We start from the raw sequence: 23594 nt of genomic DNA, 5'->3' as shown, positions 1-23594 counted from the left end.
CTCGTCCTTACCACGTACGGCCACGTAACACATATCTAATAACGTCCATTTCGGACTATTCTCATCCGAGTCCTTATCGGTTTCCAATATCACTTCAATAATTTCCAGTTTTCCTCTACCTAACGGCCATTTCCAGACTGGTGCGAAAGAAAGAACCTGCCGCTGTTCTTTTTCTCTCCCCCCGAAAGAACCTTAGTATCCCTTTGTGGTTTCATGCACCACCGCGTGGTACCGGATCATCGTTCAAAATTGATAAGATTAAAACGATCGAAAGAGTCAAATTATCGTGAACTATAGTCACTTTGCTGAAATTTGTTTTAAGAATATATGAGCGTCGAGAACAACCCCTTTTTTCAAAATTTTCGTAGAAATTGTAATAAAAATTAACTTGCACTTTATTTAATATTTTTTCTTCCTTTTCAAATCGATCAATTGGTTAAATAATGTTTATAAAAAAAAATTATGCACCATTTAATTGAATTTGATGGAAAAAAATCTGTGAGAAGTACATAACAGATTAGAGACACTTTACATAATTTATAAATATTATTTTTATTATTTTGTGTAATTAAGTTATACTACAAATTAGACAAAATTTAATCGTATTTAGTTAACCAAGAATTCTCACCAGTGGCGAGAATTGATTCGAAACACCCAGACGACGGTCAGCCATTTGGCTCGAACCCTCCGTTACCATCCTCGTCGAGTTTCCCCAACCCTCTCTATCCTCTGCGCCTGTACGGATCCGTTTCACCGTACGATGTTGTACCGCGTGCCTCTACGGGTGTCCGCGACCGGCTGCAGGGGTTGTTTCTACCCCGAGATTAGGGGCTTTAAATCAACGGAAATGTCGGGCTGCGCTGTGTTGGTAAGCTCGTAGGAAGGGAAAGACACCGCACACAAGAGAGACAATAATCAAGTCGCCTAACGCGACACGTACGTGTAGAATTAAACAAACCCCTGCGCTCCTTTCAAAATTACAATTACGCAAATAGCATATATTTTCACATAATGTCATACGCCAAATTTAAAATGAAAAATATAATTAGATATATGTGTTTGATTTAATTATTGAAAAGTCACATATAATTGTGGAAAATAATGTGTCAAACATAAAGATGAAAAAAATGTTATTCTCATATATGCCATTATGGAGAATATATTTGTCTGACTCTCTTTAACAAGCAGCTGCGTTTATTTTTTATTTTATTTTCTCGAAAGTTGGAATGTTCTCGTTACATAGTAAAAAATAAAATGTTAATTATAACATTTTTCACATGTCCCAGATAGTCCACTCTAAATTTTAAGTTAAAATAACTCATTTGTCGCGTATGTTACTTACTGACAAACTAAAAATGTTAAATAATTGACACAATATCTTACATTTATTTTTGTTATTGTGACTTTAAGTGTAATGTAAAAATAACATACAAATTAATTAAAAATTACATGAAAAAGTAGTTGCAATAACTCATAAGAATTGTTGTAGGACATTAACATAACACAGTAGTTATTTTAACTTAAATTATTTGTAATAGAAACATTTGATTTTAGTAAATTTGACTATTTTGTATGTCAAAGTTCAAAATTATTTCAAGATTTACTTTAACTTTTTTTTGGAATGTTAAACTGACTTTGAGACATGTTGATTGTTTAAAATGATTGTGTTAAAAATACCCGAAATAATATTCCATTTCTAAGAAACACATACAAAGTGTTAAGTTATAAAATTGACATAAATGTGACACATGAAAACGTTATAAAAATAATAACAAATTGTATGTTAATTTTTCATTGAAGTACTAATAAAAACGTGGTAACACAAAAATATTTTAACATATGGATGCACAATCTTTTTACTGTGTAATATCGATCATCAGTAACATTACGAAACTTCCGGGATTTTTCTCGCGAAGTAAACTTCGCGTGGGATTGAAATGAAATATCATCCCGTCCAACGTACACAGCGTTCTGTCCCGCGGATCCGATGGCTGCGAAAATTTTCTCTCTGGTGCGGCGGTCGGAGGATTTATCGGGGCGGATAAACGGAAGATTCGCGCGCGGACGGAGGCGTCCTTTAGGCGCGGGATCGTCTGAGTGGCGGAAAGGATAGCCCTGGCGTCGCACAGAGTCGAAAAAGGAGGACGGATGGGATAGAGAAGTGTGAGCCGAAGAATAATTTTGGGGGAAATACATTTTTCCTATCCTGTCGGGACACCCATCTGTTCTACGGCCCATATCCCACGAACGATGGTCGCTCCGAAGAAGGATAAAGCTCCTTTCTTTTTCGCACTCTTTTTTTTTTCGTCACCGATTTTTTTATCATCTAAAATGCTGTCGCCTCGTCGACGACATTCGAGAACGACAATGGCATGCGCATGAGAAAGTCATGTATCGCTTTTCCGCGCCGCTGGAGCAGCAGAGGCGAGAAAGAGTGAAATCGAAATGTTTGCATCAAGGATCACCTAAAGGGACGTTGAGAATTCCACCGTAACTTCGGAGTATCAAAGTTCCAAGAAACATTTCTTCCTTTGAAGATGCTTGATCCTGTTGTCCTCGATCAAAATGAGTTGCTAAATGTTTTCTCTGTTTGTTATATCGTTCACGTGAATTTTTTTAGTTGTAACATGGTTCTCGTTTTTCATTTTATCGGCAGAAAAGTCTAGTATGAATCAAACAGACTTTAATTTAAGTTTCCACATCTTTAATATTAGTTATGTTCCTTTTCATAATTTGTAATTCTCTTATATATTATAATATCATTGCGATATTATTAATTTTCCTTTTAAGCAAATCACATGCGCAAACACGTTTAAAATTCATACAAAACTTACGATATACGAAACGTCAGCACGAGCGATTGAGCGATTCAAATTTTAAAATCTATATCTGAATGTTCCGTCGTCAAGTTTACGAACTTTAATATTATTCAAGGATGGAAGATAAATGTTTGTGACTTAATATTCATCTCACTCGCGTACGACGCGCCGATGCTATTTATTCCACTTTGGCAAACGCTAGCCAATCGCGTGCATCTAAAAGACTAGCTACAAGCTATGATTTATCTCGACGATCGAATATGATCCCACCGACAATAAAGATCTGTTGAATATACGTGTTGACTCCCCGAGAATTGCGCGGCTATAAACCTTCATCGAGGGTTAAATGAGTTTTGACGGAGGAGGAAAATTGCGATTTAGATATTTCCATCTTACCCTCTTTATGGTTGTAGTTGCGTATTCCCATTCGTTTCGCGAATATCCATTAAAATAGTGAATTGCAGACGTTGGTTTATTTAATGTGCGGAGACGGATCGCGTGCGAGATTGTTACGATAGCATGCGCAGGACGCGTAGCTACGTAAAAAGAAGATGAAAATTCAATATTAAAAAAAATTTCGTTTATGTTTTTTTCAAATATTATCCTCATTTATATAAGTTCATCTTTTGCACGTATATCATAAAGTAATGGACGACTTTGAAATTGTTGTTTGTGGACGAAGATTGTTGATAAAATAGCATTAAACTGAAAATTCGACGAGAAATAGTTTGAATAAAATTCGGTTGGCGAGTTATGCTTCTCTGCCTCCTCTGCCTTCTCTATTTTTGCAAAGAGATTAAAATTCGAGAGAAAAATCTAGACGTAATCTATTTACTCATCTTGAGAACATATGCTGAAAGATTAAATTTTTTATCACATGTTATCGATATTATACCGATTCTTTTATGCATATTCGCACATCGTGAAAATATGGATATGATCATGGACCAAGAGATAATCAGATGCAAACATCCGCGGAAAACACGAATCTGATAAACATATCTCCAGTATTGTACGAAGTGATATAGTTGTTATTTTCCCTTATTTCGATCTGATATTTTATGATCAAGTCGAAAGAAAATTTATATTATACTGAAATTCACGTGATTATAATAAACATGAGAAAAAAACATTGGAAACACAGTGTGACACATAGTACTCGTAATACTTATATTAATATTTACTTTTAATAATAACTATTCTTTTATCAGTCATAACAGTATAATTTTGCAATTTATATTAAAATATGTCTGCCTGTATTTTTTAATTAAATTTAATTTTATGTTGCATTAAAAGCGAGTCTACAAAACTAATATTAGCTCCATTAATTCTCGAGATAATTGCATATTGGTCTTAATTTTTTTTTTATAAATTCACTTTTTCATTTAGTTTGTTATTTTATCGCAAGCGCGACACTACCATGCGCGATTGTAGTTTTCGTAAGGCTTCTCTTCGCTACCTTTAATGGCAGCCACTTTTGAAATTGACTCTTTTTCCCTATTGTCGCACGTCGAGTTTACCTCAGCAGGGGCTACCCCTTTTACCCAGCCCTCGATTTTTTCTTTCGTTAAAATCCGGCTTGCTTTTACTAGTTCAACGGAGAATCCATCCATTCGTCCTCGAAGGGTTGTCGCGTCCCTCCTGTCAGGGGGACGATCGCGCTAAGTGGTAGATTCAAACTGATCGAAAGCGGTCGAGATAAAGAAAAAAAAATTCTCAGCAGAGAGGAAAGTCGGAGAGTGGACTTAAGCCCATCGAGAGGGTTACAGCCAAGGGTGAAAAGAAAAGTACGCGTCGTACAAAATGCTGTTTACGTCATTCTTCCATTTTTAACCACTGTCCTTATATTTAATTTCGCGTCTCTCTTGCTGAGCTATTTCTTTGTTTCTTCTTTTCCATCATTATACATTTTTTCTTGCATTTTTGAGTGATTTTTTTTCCTGACGCATAATTAAGCGTCACGAGAGTGTCTTATTGTTTGAGCGATGCAAGATTTTTGCGATCAGACAAGTGTTCTTTCGCACATTTCTTTTATGCAATTTTATACTTTTATCTTGAAACAAATATTCATAAAAATGATCCGATAGAAATATACATACAATACGACTCTTTTTCTTCAGCTTATGTTTACGATATCTTCTGCTTCATTCTCGCCGGATCCAATAGCCTAAAAAATATATCGGCGGCGATTTTTCCTCTTCAGATCGCAAGATACGGCTATATTTCTTCCTCAATTTGCATTTTTTTCTATCTGTTTTGTACACGGGGTGCTTGATCCGGGTGACAAAGAGAAGGCTGATGGGTGGATCGTCACGCGGATAAAGGTATCTTCACGATGACCCCCTTCTCGTCGATGGAAGGACGGCAGTAAATCTTTTGTCGACAAGCGAGATCCATTGATCCCACGATCGAATGCGAAATCCACCTTTTGTATCCGGCACACTCGTCTGCCGCGGGGAGGTAAATAATGTAGAGGGACTCGTCGGGAACGTTAGACAACAAATAAATCAGCCTCATCCCGGCCACTACTGCCCCGTGTGGATTCTCGCGGTAATCTTCGTGATGGCCGAAGCGCTCTTTGTCGATGTCCTCCGAGGATCCGACCGGAGACAGAAGCATTGCGGTTCTCTTTTATTTTTCTCGCCGACGCTATCGATCACGCTGAAGTGGTCGCTCCGTATTACACGTCTATTCTTGATGAAAGTGGATCGACACGCGGATCAGGACTGATCTATTTTGAGGACGGTCGTAAAATCGGAGCGAACGACGAGTGCATTAAACGATTGTAAACTGAATGATTTAGATTTTCATCAAAGAGAGAAGAAAGAATATAAATTTACATATCAATTGAAACTTACTTACTTGCAAGTTTATTAATTTTATCGTTACTACTTTCAAATGTCACGATTCAGTATTTCTCTGTTAAAACATACAGTCTACTTTTACTCGTAAACTTTGGAATGTAATAATATTATAGAAATTTGCTATAGCTCTTTTAGTGTTTTTCTCAGCACTGCAAGTAAATAGCAAATGTAGGCTTTTTCAAAGATGCTAGTTATGCATAGAAAAGAATAGTCTCGATAAAGACACTTTCTCGAAAACGGTCATTATCGAACATGTCGAGATATATCTTTAGCAAATTTTTCATTCGTTTCCCGTTCATGTATCTTGAAGCATTCCCCAACATGTCCTTTCCGCTAACGTCCATAAAAAGTCGCTATCAAAAAGTGCTATTGCCACGGAAAACCTTCCTTTTCGCATGAATAAAACAACCGGATATATAAATATATATATTTCTGCGGAGCTTAGAATGCTCGAGAAATGACTTCCGGTACGTTTCGATCGACTCGAGAGACCGAGAAGAGTAAGTTGAGATTCACTGCGAAAATGCACGAATCTCAGACCGTACGGGCTGCTGCAGACGACGGTGCATTCCTTATCGCAAGAGGGAAAAACGTCGTGTATTCCCAAGATCCATTACCATGTAAATATTGCATCGAGTTGCCTCTCTCGTAATTTTATGGCCAGTCACATGCATTATGCCAATCGTATTTTAATTCGTGGCGGTGCGCAATCGTATTTATACAATAATACATGTGATAGTAATATATAAAAAAATCGTCAGTTCAGGTAAATATAGAATATAATTATATATGTTACACACATAATTATTTATATATGATTATATCCTATATTCATCTAGATTCAAAATATCTTCTTTTAATATAAAAATATCAAGATATTTAAATTTAAATTTTTATTTAAATTTTTATTTAAATTTTTATTTAAATTTAAATTTTTTTAATTTAATTTTTAATTTAATTTTTTTTTATTTTAATTTTTATTTAAATTTAAATTTTTATTTAAATTTAAATTTTTATTTAAATTTAAATTTTTTCTATTTTAATTTTTGGCGTAAAAATACAGCGCTCCTTTTATGTAATTTGTCAATTTATATCAATTTTTCAACAAATTTATCAAAATCGTCGTATTTTACGTTTTGCGAATGAGATATTATTTATAAATATTTATAAATATTTTATCTATACTTTATTTATAAATATTTATATTATAAATATTTGGAAGTGAGAGGTGCCAGAAAAAGATCTGTTAGTCTTATTCTGCCATCTCATATGCATCTTTGATTCTATGTTTCTAGAGGATCATATGTAACTAAACGCAAACTGCGCGAATACTCCGTGCTTGGGTAGATTACTCACGCGCGGATTACATGTTAGTTTACATGAAATAATATGTGTACAACACAAGAAGGATCGCGTGTCTAACTAAATTCGAACATTTTGGTATGTAGTTGAAGTCGCTGAAATTGCGCTTAATCCGATAAGTATAACAGAAAGAGACGTTAAATCGGATTACATGCGTTGTTCTGCAAGAAAATGAATGAAGCTATTCGCGAAATACATCGTCGGGTGTTTTTCATATTAATAAATTTAATCTCGATAATAATAATAACGTGAACTGAGAATATCTTTAGATATCGATAAATAACAATCGACATGTAATCTAATTCCACTGAAATAGATGATCTCAGAGCCTTATTAGCCTTAAAATAAATTGGAATAGTTAATATTATCAATTGATTGTCCCCTTCCAAAAATTATAAGGTTATTTATTGCATCTCACAACTTGATACATCCTGAAATCGATATATCTACAACACACAATTATCATCTGTGCTGCAAATAATGTTTATTTCTTTTGTTTCAGGTAAGGATCTAAATTTCGCCAATAATAACGCGGGTGAGTGTTCCATCTAACAATCTATACAATTATTACCGCATGCGCTATTTCTCAATTACCGATTGTTTATCATGTTGAAAAGAGTGTGCAATGAAATTTCCATTCAACCTCGTACATTATCGATATTAATATCGTATATTAATCGATATTTATGTTTTGTTTTTTTCGAAATTTACGAGATACGTAATCAACGATTTACGACACGACTGAAGAGGTAATTTACAAAAAATATTTATGACTCGCTGTTACGTAAATTCGATCAAAGTTGTATATATATATAAAATTATTAATCATAAAGTATAATAAATAATATAGTAATAAAATATACAATAAAATTTCTTGAATATATATATATATATTTTATTGTATATTTTATTACTATATTATTTATTATAATTTGATCGATTAATAATAATTCCAAAAAACTATTGCCTGATTTAATAGTTACCTAATTTAATTTAATAAACTTCAATTATTTCGAGATAATTTCTACATATATTTATCTGTAGTTTCTATCTGTATTTTCTGTCGCAATTATTATAGCAATATTTCTAACTATACTGCTGTATAGAGTAGGAAATTGTTAATCTGCTTGTCTGAGAAATTACATCGTTTGCGTCCTAACTTTTATTTAAATTTGACGCAATTTTCAACGCTGCATGAAAAGCGACTCATCTTCTTTTGACTGCATCTCGAGGGCAAGGAGAGCCAATTCCATGTAATTCGCCAAAGATTCCCGTACGCGCGCGCATCACAAGTCGTATCCGGTAGAGGAAAAAGTATTCTTTCGCGAAGCGATCCTCACTGTCGGTGATGTTAAAGGGGCTGGTCTTTCATGGGGGTTCATCGCTCGCAGAATCAGAAGGAGAAGAAGAAGAAAGAGAGATCGGAAAAGCGTACCGTCGAGATAAGGACGGCAGGTTGCAGGCAATCTGGCTGATTAGGCTCCGGGATAGTAATCCCGTAGATCCCCGACGATGCCGCGGAACCGTTTATCCGACTACCTTCGTCGTGTATCAAGCGAAGAAAAGGGGACCAAGACTGTCGAGCGGGAAAAGCGACTTCCGTTATATCGGTGCTATGCCGGGAAGATTAGGATTCTTCGGGAGAAACTCGGCAGAATTGAGGAAAGGGGGTTTCCTTTCATGCACCTGATCAACAATCTGTACTCGTGTGTTACTCTCATCGTATCTTCATCTCTTTTTCTCCTTCTTTTACCCCATTTTTCCCGGTTCTTCTCGTTTTTCATCCTTCGTCTCCGTTTGCGTGTCCCTTCGATAGAATCGAAAACTTTTTGCGACAGTTGTATAAAATATGCTACAAAATCATGGCACGATTGTCCGATACTGCTACAAGACTTATAGTGAACCCTCGTCATAGTCCGTTCATTTCCATACAAACATACTCAAAAAAAAGAGTACAAATCGCAAAACAAATATATATCTTGATCAGGTTTCACATTGATCTACGATCATCTTTTTTGATTCATATCTGTAAGAGAAATCGAAATGCGTGAAAGCTTTCTCGTCTCCGGGATAAATTTACATGGCATAGAAGAGACGAAACGAAAAGAGATGCGCGCGAGCTGGCAAATAAATAAATAAATATACAAAATCCCCATTGCATATGTATACAGATGCATACACACATATGTCCGGAAATGTATTGACCACAGCGACTGGCATTCGCGTCGCAAGAAAAGTGGAAAACGCATCGTATCAATTTTGCTGGCGTTGAGTTTGCTATCCGCGCTTTTTACTCTCGAGCAATGCATTTAAATTATTTATAATGGGACTGCTTTTTCAATCCATGTCAGTGAACGATCGTGAATGGAAGAGCAATGGCAGAAAGATGCATATATATAGAATAGTTTGAATTATAAGATCAAGATAATTTAAAAAAATAAAAACATTGCAAGATATATTATTTCCAGTTTTTCAACTTTTATTCAAACAGGTGCTCTACCATGATGTTATAAACAATTTTTATATGGTTTTATCATATAATTTTCATAACTTGATTTATAATATTTTATTTTAAAGATATTTTTTACCTCACACAAAACAGAATATAATATATAACGTTATAAAATATACGTGTAATTATAAAATCATTATAATAATATAATCAAATTGAAAATACATAATACATGTATATATATTTTTTACTTTTATTTAAAAGTTTAAAATGAAATTTTTTATAAATTTCATTAAACTTATAGAGAAATTGCTAAAATTGAACTAAACGATCTCTGCGTGACCCTTCAATTAATACAATCGGAGTAAATTAGTCGCGGCTCAATCTCCCATTTTTTTCTACCACTAACTTGTGGCAGCCAACTGGCCGTGCACATTGACCCCGTAAAAAAACCGCTCGCTTGCAATTTCTCGTTTTCGGTGGTCGGTTTAATTAGAAGGCAACGGGCGTTAAAGCAAACGAATATGCAGCCATTGTGCGGTTCTTTTCTTTTGCCCATCGCACAAACATTGTCCCGCCGTATTCGCAATTTTACCGATGCCTTTGAAAAATTAATTACAAATATCGCGATACGCACGTAATCCGCGAAATATTTTCAATCTTTCTGATTCCCATCTAAATTTACCAAACTTAAATCTAAACCTGATTTGCTTTTATGAATGACGAGCTGGCTTGACAATTTAAGTTGCATTAAAATTTGAGTTGCATTAAGCAGTAACAGTATATAAGTCGCTGAAATAGTATCAGCACTCGACACAGCAGTTGAGATATTTCTAGATTCTGATGACATCTAGAATGCACTTGAATCAATTATGTATTCTTTTTTAAGAGATGCCAGTCAAACTAATATTGTCGCAACGTATGCATTTACCAATGTATTGGTAAATTATAATACATATACATATCGCGTAGCTGCGCATTTGCAAATGGACAGAGTTACGTCACGATAAATTAAACTGAAACATTTGAAACGAAAGAATGTTTTACGGCACTTGCGGAAATGAAAATACAGGGAAAGAGAGAAATGAAAGTTGAACGTGTGCAGATAGAGTATATTATAGTTTGGCCGGAAGCGGAACGAGAGTGCTATTGGCTGCGCCGTATCGTGTAACACGATCGCAAAGGGTTCGCTTCCTCCCTCGCATGTCGGTGACATCGAGCGGATTTGCAGGGAATTGCGGAGAGTGCAAAGCGCGGAAAAAAAAAAAAACGCCAGATAAAACACGATCCGGACCACCTGGCGGCAAAGGGAAGAGGAAGCGGGAGAGAATCGGGAAGAGTTGGAGGGAAGAATGGAGAACGAGGGTTGGTCGAGGGAGACCAAGGGTACGAGCGTATCGGTCGAATTATCGAGTGGTACGTTACGGTTTTATGCAGATTCGCCAGAAATGTCGGGGCAGTTTCGGAATTAATGGCGGCCGGACAAATGTTTCGCGGTTTTTCTGCTGAATTATCGTGCCCTCGGGCGCAACATAACGGTGCGCCGCCCTTATACGCGCTCGCGCGCGGGGGTGTGCGTGTGTTGCGGTACTATATGCGAACTATATGCACTCTTCCCATGCATCCCCTCGCACACGCGAATGTCGCGAACATCGCGACATGGTACGCGTACATGCGCCAACGGCGGAATCGGCTTCGGGTAATGTACACATTACATGCGCGGTCGCCGCGCGACACACTCGGTTACAAATGCCGGTATAATGCCCCGGAATATGTGTCGGTTTTTACCTAAAACTTTCCAAAGTGAAGCCCGATGCCCGCCCATAACGAGAGTGTCGCGCGGCTTTGAAAATTTCGAGCGATGATACAACAAGAGCTGGACCGATTGTTCGTCTAATTCTGGATTTTTCTCGATATAATTTACCGATATAATTACTTCGCGCGAGGAAAAAATGACGGTAAATAAATGTATTTTTTGATTCTTTTTCCCGCGATGGATAGTATCCCAATCTATTCTATGTCAAGTTTCCGTTTCTTATGGAATATTTATTACGTAGTTCTGACTGCACTCTAATGCATATATTTGCACTTCATTTCATACTTGTCTATTTTTTTTACGTTGGGAGAATTTATTGCTTCTTCGTCATTGCAGCTTTGATCACGAATATGGAAAATTGTGCTTTCATTTTTTATTTATTGTGTAAATATGTACATTTCCGTTAATGTGTGCTGAGCGACGTGATAGAGAATCTATCTACATATAAATGTATATGTAATATGAGAGATTTATAATTATTATAGAGAGATTTTAGGAAGCTTGTGATAAATTTATTGCAATAAGCTTAAAAAAATAATAAAACAAACAATTTTGATGGAAAGCTATAAGCAAACTTGTTTTCAATTTAAAAATTAACAAGTTATGCTCAAAATTCAATGTTGAATTACAACGAGAGCGTTTCGTTCCAAAATAGTACATATATACGTTACGTTCCAAACAGAAACATTAAAACAATATGCGGATCAATATGGCGAACGAATTTCATCGCGAGATAACATCGTTTGCTTTCAACGATCGGATCACTTAAATTAATTTCCGATCCCTTTTATCCCGAAACTACACTAGTGGATCGCACATATTATTGAATATACGGTGGCATTCAGTAGCGTCAAAAATCGCCTATGTATGAGCATTACCGGTAATGTATTACGCATATTCTGCGTAAACCTCACCAAAGAAAATAACCATATGGGAAATGCACACATGCGATCGTCCTACATACCCAAATAGATATCGATAATGGATAATGATGCCGATAATACTTATAATGTGCTGCATTCTTTTCAATCTTTCATCATCTCCAGTGACGTTACTGCAGAGACGTCGCGTAGCAAAGCACGTTGCAATAAAGTGGGACAGAAAACGCAAAGCTATTTTAAATATTGACATTAATTGATGATAAAAGATTTCAAATTAAATTCGAGTGAAAACGTTTCGTTTCTTGTTAACTGAATTATTTCAACTTTTACTGTCGGCGAAACAACACGCAAATAATTGACGTACATACCCGGTTACGTGCGTGTTTGTCAATTGGTTAGTCGGATGCTTCGGCAATCTGCAATGTGCGCTCGCACGATTAATCGAGACGGCTCGTTGAGACGGAACTTAATTCGCGCTAATCGCTCGAGCTCGAATTAATTTTGGTTTCCTCCTTGTTCTCCTCCCCTTCCTCCACAAGCTCTTCCTACTAGCGTTTAATTCAATTCGTCGTCGGCAATCAAGCTTGAGTTCTATACCGGAAGTTTCCGCGTTCCTTCCTCCGACTATCTTAGCTATTCTCCCCTCCCCCCCATCCCCTCCCCCTCTCTCTCTCTTCTGTATGTCTCCTCTATTTCTATTCTAGGGTCCCTCCCCCCAGCTTCTTTGTCCTATTTCTCACTCTCCGTTTCTATCCTCCTTCGCATCACTTCATTCCATTCTCTGCTCTTCCTGTTCACGCAACTTTGAGTTTCGTGTTTCCGGACGAGAACGAAGATCAAGAGAAGAACAGATGCGGCTGTTAAGGGTAGCGATGGTGGTAGTGCGGTTAAACCGTGTCCGGAATTACCGTCACAGCCAGTCTAAGACTTCCTCAGCACGTACCTTACAGATTTAACATGTTCCTTGTCGAGTTGTAAGGCAAGAGAATCTGACAATTGTGTCTTCGCAACTATCTTATTTCAGAGTACAGTCTGCATCGCGTACATTGGCTTTAATTGATATTCGCAAGGAACCTAGGAAAAAGCTACAATCATCATAAATGAATAATACATCGGTAGCCTTCGACGAAATCTGTTCTACCTTCAATCGTGGCTCGAATACAATTTAGTTATTCTTTTACAGAGGCGTTTTTTCCTTTTATTCTTTTTAAAGCTGCGAAATCGATGGAAATTGCCGAAGCGTTCAGTATTTTTGACATTGACATCAATTAATCGATCGACAGCGTGATTGATCGCTGCTTCGCTGACGGTCCTTCAAACCCGGTCACGCACCTCTGCGGTCGCCCTCTGCACGCGATGGAAACCTTAAATGAAATCTTTCACGTGGCGTGTCCGATCGTGTCACTGCTCGCTGCTCATAAACGATCAGCGTATTCTGATAGCGCGACCAAATCAGTCGCATCGTCGCTCGAGTAACGCGTACCGCTTTCAATAAGCCTTCACGCGAGCGTGTAATGCCGTTTATATCGTTGTCTTCCCCTCGTTCATTTCGGTATCAATTTTCTCGTCGGTAGCGCGATCGAAAAATCGTCTCGCGTTGGTAAATGTAATTAAAATTTGTCGCGCCATTTTACGCGCTCGTAAAGAAAATTGACAATTGTTATTTTGAAACAACAGTTTGCAAAAGAGACTGATATACATAACTGTCAGATTCGTATAATCTTCCTTCGCAGTGCCATATATACCGGGGAATTAACCGTCCTTGTTTCTACGAAAATGTTGGATCGACATTGACGAGAATACGGTCGCTGACAGTTTCATTTTTCTCGACAAACGGCGAGTATTAAGGGATTACGCGTCGCAATATGTTTATTTAAAAAGCGGGCGGGACCCGCCTCACTGGTAGAACTGAAAAACGCAACGATATTTATTCTGAAAAGCGGGTTATCGGCAGTCATAGATTTATATGTCCGTGCATGCAACGGACCGATAACTATACCTCCATCCCGGCCAAAAAAATCTCCCTCTCCGCCTCCTCCTTTCCACCCCCCTCCCCTCCACTCAGAGTCCCTTGATAGTGCAACATTTATATAGAAAAACATTGTTCATCCTTGTGGCAAACTGTTGCCATGCTATTTTTCATTCAGATGAATGCCAGTTGCGCCGATGAGAGTCGAAGGCTCGCGCTTGATATATTTTTCAGTCTTGCGCTATTTATAAAAGTTCGCTGTTTTTCGTGCGAGCGCTACAAATCATCACTGTCAAAATTCTACGTACATGTGGGATACGATAAATCATAATATTCGCGTATATATGAATATAATGGAATAAAAATCGTAGTCGCATCTTTTATTTGGGAGCTGATGACAAATGTTTTTTGTCCCGAGTTATAATTATTTTGAAAAATTGATACGCGGCATTACATCGTGAGCTTTTATCATTTAATTCTCTTGTAGTTGATGGATTATAAACGTTGCGTGTTATTGAAATAAAAAAACGACAAGATTTGATGAAGCATTTGCAAATGTACGCGTGTAAAAAAGATATAAGCTGTAAAAGGTTACAATTTATCACGGGGAAAAAAAACGTTACGTTTGCGAAAAGACAGATTCGAATCTGAAAACTTACTTCAATAGGAAATATATGTTGTAAGAGGTAGAAAGAGGGAGGAGAGGAAGACATCCTCGATTCTTTCGATAGCCATCGGAGCGGCCATTGGAACGGGCGATGAAACGGATCGTTAGTGACGATTTTCGCTGACGGTCGGAAATCCGGTCCGACGGTTTTGCGCGTTTTTATTTAAGGCGAAGATTACCCCGGGGATCGGAGCGTTTTTAGCACGGCAATTCTTCAAACGGCGAGAAAGAAACCGTATGCCGGTGTTCGATGAGCCGCGGAAAGTTATCGGGATATCGACTAGATTTAGAACTCCATAAGACGGGGAAATCTATGTGTGTCCCGGAAGTTGGACGCTCGGCCGATCCCGGTTCCTCATATCCGCCACTGAGGCTAATCTGCGATCTGAGGCAATTCTGCGCGAATTTCGTCACGAAATAGATAACTTGCCTGTCATGTGAAAGAATCGGACGATATTCGAGAACATTAGAAAATTTGTTGAGCAACGATATTCCATGAAATGCATTTAGAAAAAATATGACAATTTCTTTTCCTTTCTCTTTCTTTTTTAAATCATGCCTCTCATTTACAATATTTAAAAACTTATTGATTAACCATGTCTATGATTTTCTAAATAAAAAATTAAATTCAACTTTTACTTACTAAAAATTAAACGCGAAAATATTGCAAACGATTTCTCGCACATTTATTTATTTATACTTGTAACAAGTTATAATTTCATCACTTTGATGCGTAAAGTATTCATGCACTTTTTGATTTTACAATTTAGTCGAACGATAGCATTAGATAAATGGAGTATCGAACGCGGTCGATATTGAAACTAGTGTAACAATTTCAATCGGCTTTGGCATCGACACTGGATCGACTCGGATCTAAATTCGGATTACCGGCAAGTTTTCAAAAATACCACGCCTATATGTTCGCTTCACTATTAAACGATAGCAGAAAGCTACTCGTTCGATTTCAAGGCATTTTTGTTAACATTGAAAGAAATTATTGGACATTCTTCCATTAATTTATCTCGTAATGTTTTTGTAATATCTATTCGGCATAATTATGGACGCCTACTGAGGCGCAAAATAACAATTTGAAAAGTTAGAATTCTCCAATCATTATCGAGATAACATCGAAATCGTTTCTGTTCGATATGAGGAAAATGGTAAAATAAAGGAAGAATTTCAATTGATTTGCAGCGACTTGAGGCTGAACTTTCCGCGATAAATTAAATTTGAGATTGTTGTGCTTCTGAACTGGGCCATCGATAGCTCAGAAAGGTTGTGCTTAAGTGAAGGAAAGAAGCATTTTAAAACTTTCGAGCTCTCCATCCCCGCGGCTAGCCTACTTGCCTCTGATATCATGAAAGAGCAATTATACCAGAATCGAGTAAACTAAAAGGCTGCCAATTAATCGCGCTTGTCGGATCTTTTTTTATTGCACCTTCGGTGTCATTTGTTCCTCATCGGCCGATCTAAATAAGGGTCTGTAACGTTAGCCGAGCTTGATAACCGAATATCGACCATGCTTTAACGAGCTCCCGGAACACGCGCACCTATGACGTGTCGCCCTCGCTTTATCTGCTTGCTTCAGGCAAGATCGACGATGCTCGATGTGGTAGCTACATGTGTACCGTACCTTGTAACGCACGGTTTGAATTAAACTACCGCTCGCGAGAGAGTGAATAACATCTCATTCCTTGTAATACGCACATATAACGACGCGATTACGTAACTCTCACGGAATTTAAGCGCATGTCTATCATGCCGCTTTATTTCATACAATTCCCTGGCATATTCATTGAAACCGCAATCACGAAACAATTTGTAATTACGAGTATTTATTCCATAATAGGTCATTACGTAAATTATCATAAAGCTTAAAATCGTGCAAAATATGCGGCGTATAGAGAATAAAATACAATAGAAATTATAACGATTCGAGAATTTATATTTTGTAATTCAACAATGCGCGAAAACTACCGATCGGTGTAAAATATGACAAGTAAAATACATTTGTTTTGCGCGCGAGTTCGATTATATTAATAAAGATCCGTCCTTTATAAAGTTTTGTACCGACAAATCTTGCGCAATCGCGCAATCACGGCGATTTACTCTCTCCCTTAAATATTTACGGGGTTACTCATTACCGTAATATTTCCGTAACATATTATACATCTTAAGGGGTAACGCGGGCAGTTTGCTTTCAAACTTGGATATACAAGTTTCCTCGTCAGACCTACGGTCTTATTGCGCCGACCGACGATGCGATACACCTGATCGTATATTACAAACTTTAGTCGTAACTAAGGCCGCGCTTTGCCGCGCGTTTGTTCAGCAAGAGCCTAAGAGCCGGAGGCCGTTCTCGCTGTGAAAGGGGCTCGAAATTTCAGTCCCCATTCTATATTACGAACGTATGTTCAAATAGTAGGTATCCCGTATACGTGTGACTGCCGGATTTGACGTAAGCGGGACAAATATGTGCAGCTCTGTTCGAGAAAGAGAATTATATATTATTTAAGAAATATCATTAATCTTCCAGTTGTTCATCATCAGCGATGGCTAAATAAATTTGTGTATTTGAGTAAAAATTGTTCAAAAGGACTACCAATTTTCTGTGTCTAAATAATCTTTCTACGATTCGATTTTTCGGCGACATCCGACTATCTTCGCCATCGCCGGCGATTCATTTTTCGCGAGGATAAATCAGTCTTGCGTAGACGTTTTCGCGTTTTTTAACCCAGTCTTTCGCGATTCAGTCACAAGAGTTAATTTTCCGCTAAGTAAACGCACGCAGCGACGGAGCGACCCGAGAACAAAATCGATAGTCTATTATTCGGGCTTAAGTCGCGCGATTTATGTGTACACTCCATCTTCGTGCTTGTCTCTCGAGATTCTAGCGCGCTGCTAGGTGAACACATTTCGATCTTCCGAGTCGACACTTTGGTGAGGCTTTTGCGCAACCAACAGATATACGCTGCACCACACGCTGATGCATTCCGGGAGAAATTATCTCTGGAAATGATGAACTCGTATTTTCGCTAAAATCGTATACGTATCCTCGTTAATTTCATGGTACACCGTGGTAGCACCTGCTACGTTCGAGCGCTGATAAGAATTATGAAACCTTTGGCAGGTGCAAACCCGAATGTGTTTAACCGTCAAAATAACTTGAATATATCGCGGATTACAACTGCAAATGGTAGATTTATGAACCGCGATTTCCACAGTTTCGTATCGCGCAAGTTGCAAAGTCTTCACGCATACAACATTTATACTTTATGTAGATGCAAAGAAAACAAAGATAATTCTTTCACTACTTGCGAAAAACGTCATGAGCAACAGATCTCTCGGATACATTGATATTAGTAGAGATAGTTTAACGTAAAGGATACAATAACGTGTGCTCGTATATCCGAAATTACTCTCTAAGTTTGCAAATTTTGACTCGAGCCACTTTCAAGACAAACGCCTCGCGTGATCGCCATTGTTCTCGGTCGAAAAGAGCTTCCAACTCGCGGCCGCGATGTTGTCTCGCGGCACCGTCTGTCGAGAGCCCGAAGATATTCGAAAAAGGGAGAAAGAAAGGGGCTCGGGACTATCCGACCTCGGGAACAAAGAAAAAGTTGGCTACCGCGGCGAGACTTAGCGAGGTTATCTGGACCGCGTTAACCCTTTCTCTCGTTGCCGAGTTTTCCTTAGCGCGTTGGGGTTGGGTGGTGTGGGATCGGGCGCGTGGAATATAGCTTTTATTTTCAACGAACCTTGTCCAACAAGCCATCTGCCACAATAGCGCGAAAGTTTCCATTGTGTCGCGTCGTACATGCACGCCTACTCGACAATCAGCCGAGAAGCTTCACTTTTTGCCGGCTCGCCTTCGGCCGCTATTGTTCAATGATTGATGATACCGCGCTTTAAGCAACAGAAAAAAGATCGGCGCGAGAAAGTTTCGGCCCGGAAATTATCTGCGCGACAGTTTAAACGTAAATGACGCTTTTCTAATGAGTTGTTGGGGGGTTCAAAAGTTGAACACATTAGTCGGTGAGATAGAAATCTTCCCCCCGATTCTCCCATTTCAGCTACATTATTTAATCGCTCGTATCGCTGGTTACATCATCCTTTTTAATTACAATTGTGCAAAATGATATATGTCTCTAAATTTAATTGCTACAATATATTCTGTCATTTTATCGGTGATAATATAAAATAAAAAGTTGCTATATCATATTTTCCCAATATATCGTCAATCAAAATATCTCTGCATGCATTACGAATAATAAAAATCGCTTTTCCATTTTCTTCTCTTATTTCATATCTTTCGGCGGGTGTCTCTCGTTACCGGAACAGCGAATTTCCTTGGTGGTGCATAAATCTCGCCGATCGAAACCGGGGCTCGTATCACGCGCGAGGTGTTCGCGAGAACTCGATTTTATTGCCCTTCTCACGCACGTCCGTTCTCTACACCAACTCGCCGTGAATAATGCTTGACATATGACGGAGTAACTGGTTGTGACGTCATAAAACCGTCGTTAAAACTTAACCGGTAAAATCAGCCATCTCCCGCATACGGCGAATCATTTTCCAACGCTGGATTATCCGACATTACGGGAATCATCGAGGAAAACGACCCTCGTATTTCGCGAGGTTAACCATTGTACGCAGCGCAGCGTTATCATAGCCTTTGTTTCGTCCATAATGCTCTATTTCCTTCTCCCTTTTTCGGCAGTATCGCCGCAATTTCGCGCGACGATTTTCTCACAGGGCTTATCGTTGGATTACGAGTCTTTTTGTTCGCATCCTTCGATTAATTTCGAATAGATTTTTTTCTGTAATGATAAAATCTTGATTTGCATCTAATTTAAACTTTTTTCCGCGAATGCAATGATACTTTCTCCAAGGACAGCGGTCGCGCGATTATCTGTGACATAAGCTCGCCCTGGGAAATTTTATCGTTGAATTTCAAGTGAAGGAGCTAGATGAGAATGGCCGGCAAAACGAGGTAGATGAGAGCGGCCAGAGAACGGAAGGACTCGAAGGGTGGAGAGGACGGATCCGCGATTATGAAAAGTTGCCGTCATTTCAGTACTCTGTGGGAGTCCTTCAACTTTTTTACGAGTTATCGAACGCGGAACCAAGCTTGACGTAATAAGAGCTCGAGCTAGTTAGTGTTCGTTCGAGGGACTTTATTGCCTTCGATGGCGTATTTTAGCAATTGTTTGGCATCTCACAATCGACCATTCATAGCGGAATTAAAACGCATTATTGTGCTGCTTTCGATCAATAATTCTTAAATGGGATGAATGATTGAAATTTTATATCACACATGTGACAAAAAACTTTCGCCGCAATCCGTGTAATGGACATCCGAATTTTAAGCTTAATCCTAACGCAACGTGAACGCGATGAATTTAATCTCACACGTTTTATCACACGGCATTTGATCCGGATATATGTTTCTGAATCATGTACAGTAAGATGCGACATATCAGCTCGTTTACAAACAGATTGACATGCGATTAAAATAGAATCAGTTTTCGACCCGATTATTACGGAAGGATAGGATTGTAATATGTTACGTCCTTGCATGTATATATATATATATATTCTCGATGGTCAACCAGCCTCCGGCTATTGAAAGGATTCAATTACGTATATAACAAGGGCGCATGTAGTTATTGCATACTTCAGATTACATATATGGGAAAACGCGGTGATGCCTGAAACTTGATATCACATTTCGCGATTATGATAAATAATATCAATTATGTTACACGATGTACGGATAGAATACTTAACATAGTTATGAATGAAATTATGTCTAAATTTCATTGCAAAGTAATAACAATTTATACGAGTCGAGTAACTAGAAATGAAGCTTATTAAAGTGAAATATTTCAAAAAATATTTCAAATATTCCGCTTCTTGATCTTTGTTATCATCTAATCATTTGCATCTTCATGGATATTTTTTTATCTGATTTTATATGATAATTATCGATATGTATTTCAAATTTACGGAAGATATCTTAGTGGAATGGTATAGATATGATCGAAATGCCTGCCGCTTCGTGGCCCGATAATCGCTTTCGTGCGGGAAAGTGCTTGACACCCTTGATCCTTCCCTCCTCCCTCCTCCCCTTCTGCGCCCGGGTTGTCTCATCGTTGCTTTGTCTCTATGCGCATTTGGGCGGTATGTCAGGAACGGTAAGCAGTAGCGATAGTTTGCTTAGTTTCGCTAAGCCGTAGACATCTCGGAGGTTCCATGAACCTCATCGTGCTCCAACTTAGTCGACGTTAAAACCACACTCGCGCGCACACCTGCTTTATTCGTCAGACGTTAAGCAGACGTCGCGACGGCGTCGTGAGCTCGCAATGCTTCAAATACTCGAAAGAACCCGGATTCTGCACGTTTCTGCCCGCCAGACGCTTGTAATTAGACTCGTAATCCTGCAAAGGGAAATAATTACAGGAAACCTCGACGAGAGGTACTAAGACGATTAAACTCGACCCGCGACGTTGGTGTCGCATTCATGCGTTATTTAAACGCACGTGAAAAGCATCCTGAACGCGCAGTCGTAAAAAGCAGCTGTAATACACTTCTTAGGTGCCAGAAAAATTTCCATTCGTAGAATCCCTAATTCCAACTTTTTTGCTTCCCACTTGTATTATGCTTGTTTTGCGATGTGAAAAGAAATAAATTTAATCGGTAAAGTGTAACTGGATTTAATGTAATGAATGAAGAAAGTGTGTATTCTTTCGGATTTAGTAGATGTTGCTCGTTATAATCAGACATAAGTATAATCGGATATATCTTTTTATTATTACTGCGAATCTAATTACATTTTCTTTTTTTCAGTGCTACTAAATCGTTAAAAATCGCTAGGAAAAAATTTTGTGTTTACGATGCTCTTATACCTTAAAAAAAATTGAAATGTATAGAATCATCTGCGCGTTAATCATTGAATTATCCCTGTTATTAGAAACTCGACGTCATTTTCTTGCTAGTCAGCTGCTATTCGAGCCAATTACTGTGCTTCGCGATTACTATGCGCCACATGATGCATATAATTAAGTCTCCACAAATCTCGTGCTGCGTTCAGGTGGATATCGTCACCACCGCTGTCGGAACACCCGGTGTACTCAAGCGGAGTAATTGAATAGGGTTTTCGAGCTGCTAGTTGCACCTACTGACCCTGGAGGAATGGCCTGCACATCCATGGATGTATTGTTCGGATGCAGCCACAGGAACGCCGGGACCGTCGATATATATCGTACACTCGCGGATAGCCAATTGCGAACCGGGCTTAATTAAGGTATTCGCGGTTATAATGAAATTCAGATGCCATATATTTAACGGAAAAACTGTGGAGCGCGTTTCAAAGTGCAAGCTCTCCGCGATTGTGGATCGTCGTTCCGAATAAAATTTTATAACGTCGAGCTCGAACAAAATTATATGAAAATTATAAAAAAAAAAAACGATGGACCATAAAATTATCCGCTTGTTTTTACTAATCTAAAATCTTTTCGAAGTTCAGAGATTAATTTGCAAACACATTTTAATTTATCGCGTCTTTTCGTAAAACAAGAACCTCGCAACATCCGCCATTCTGTAATGTATTCGCTGAAAATGCGCTATTTCTCGAGCACGCCGTGTACGTAACGGCGAACAGATTGTGGCTAGCTCAACGTTAATCTAAACGACCACACACACACACAGCAGAGCTACCGTGCACGGCTTTGGATGTCGATTTGTTTTCCGTATCTATCGCGGGCAAAACACAGGCCGCGGACCTTAATTAAGACGGACGAGCTTATGTTATCGCCGAGGCATTTACTTGAGCGGGCAAAATATCGCACTTTCAATACCACGGCGGCTGTGATTTATGATTATATAGTTTTTACCTAACATTATATCGCGCTCGCTCGCGCTCACGCGCTTGTGTATCCCCGGTTGAATAATCCCCGTGCGTTCTCGCGAGCTCGCTTGGCCGCGCTAACAATCGCAAACGGCACCTCTTTTAATTAAGGCGTTATTTGTTCGCGACGATATGTAGATGTGTGCGACTGAAAAAAAAAACTAACGAGCTACGAATAATCGATAATGCTGTCACGAAGCCACTCCTGATAATTCCTTAACCTAGACAGCACGAAAAGATCTAAAACGATAAGTCAATTTTTAGATATCTTTTAGAGACATGTCTAGAAACTTAATTTTTTTACTCAAAAATAAAGAGAAGAAGTCTTTCAACTAAAAAATATGCTGGGATTTAAAGGATTTGCTACTGTCGTGTAAAAATTATTACTCGCATATAAAAGTCACTCCTCTCGTAATCTCGTAGAACTGATTAACCCTTTCAACGCGACTCCGCAAACTCCGACTTTAGGTCCGACTAAAGGACAAGTAACACTTGAGCAACGCGCTATCACTTAGGCGTGCTATCACGGCCCCGTAATAATCGCAACATATTCCAGACGGAGCCTCGTACGCTCGCGGCATATGATTGCGTATTGTTCGAGTTCGCTCAGGCAACGCTTTGAACTGACAAGTGCACAACCAACAATCGCCGCCGACAATCGGCGTCGACGGCACGGTTGGTTATGCCCGTGTCTAGGCACACGCGTGGATAGGCAATTATGAGCGCGCCTTAATTAGGGAGGCCACTGTCACACAAAGCGCTCTGTTCGTATTCCTAAAGCCGGACAGAGACATGATAACGATCCCACTCGACCCTGAATTCATTCGTCGGGCGGATTGATTTCGTTCATCATTA

At 38.6% G+C, this 23594-nt stretch overlaps 1 protein-coding gene across 5 annotated transcripts in view; it reads left to right on the top strand.

The window, feature by feature from the left end:
• LOC105251943 (agrin) overlaps positions 1-23594 on the top strand; it is a 253590-nt gene that overhangs the window by 49522 nt on the left and 180474 nt on the right. For 4 of the 5 annotated variants that reach the window (XM_025412921.1, XM_025412919.1, XM_025412918.1 and 1 more), the window contains exon 3: positions 7548-7580. The exons of the other annotated variant lie outside the window; for it this stretch is intronic. In XM_025412921.1, coding sequence (XP_025268706.1) covers positions 7548-7580 — 33 coding nt within the window. The remainder of the gene's footprint in view (positions 1-7547; positions 7581-23594) is intronic. 5 annotated transcript variants of the gene reach the window in all.

The sequence above is a fragment of the Camponotus floridanus genome, unplaced genomic scaffold (genome assembly GCF_003227725.1).
Source record: "Camponotus floridanus strain SB8 unplaced genomic scaffold, Cflo_v7.5 scaffold59, whole genome shotgun sequence".
NCBI lineage: Eukaryota > Metazoa > Arthropoda > Insecta > Hymenoptera > Formicidae > Camponotus > Camponotus floridanus.
Note: the sequence above shows the minus strand (reverse complement) of the source record. Positions and strands in the feature narration are given on the sequence as shown.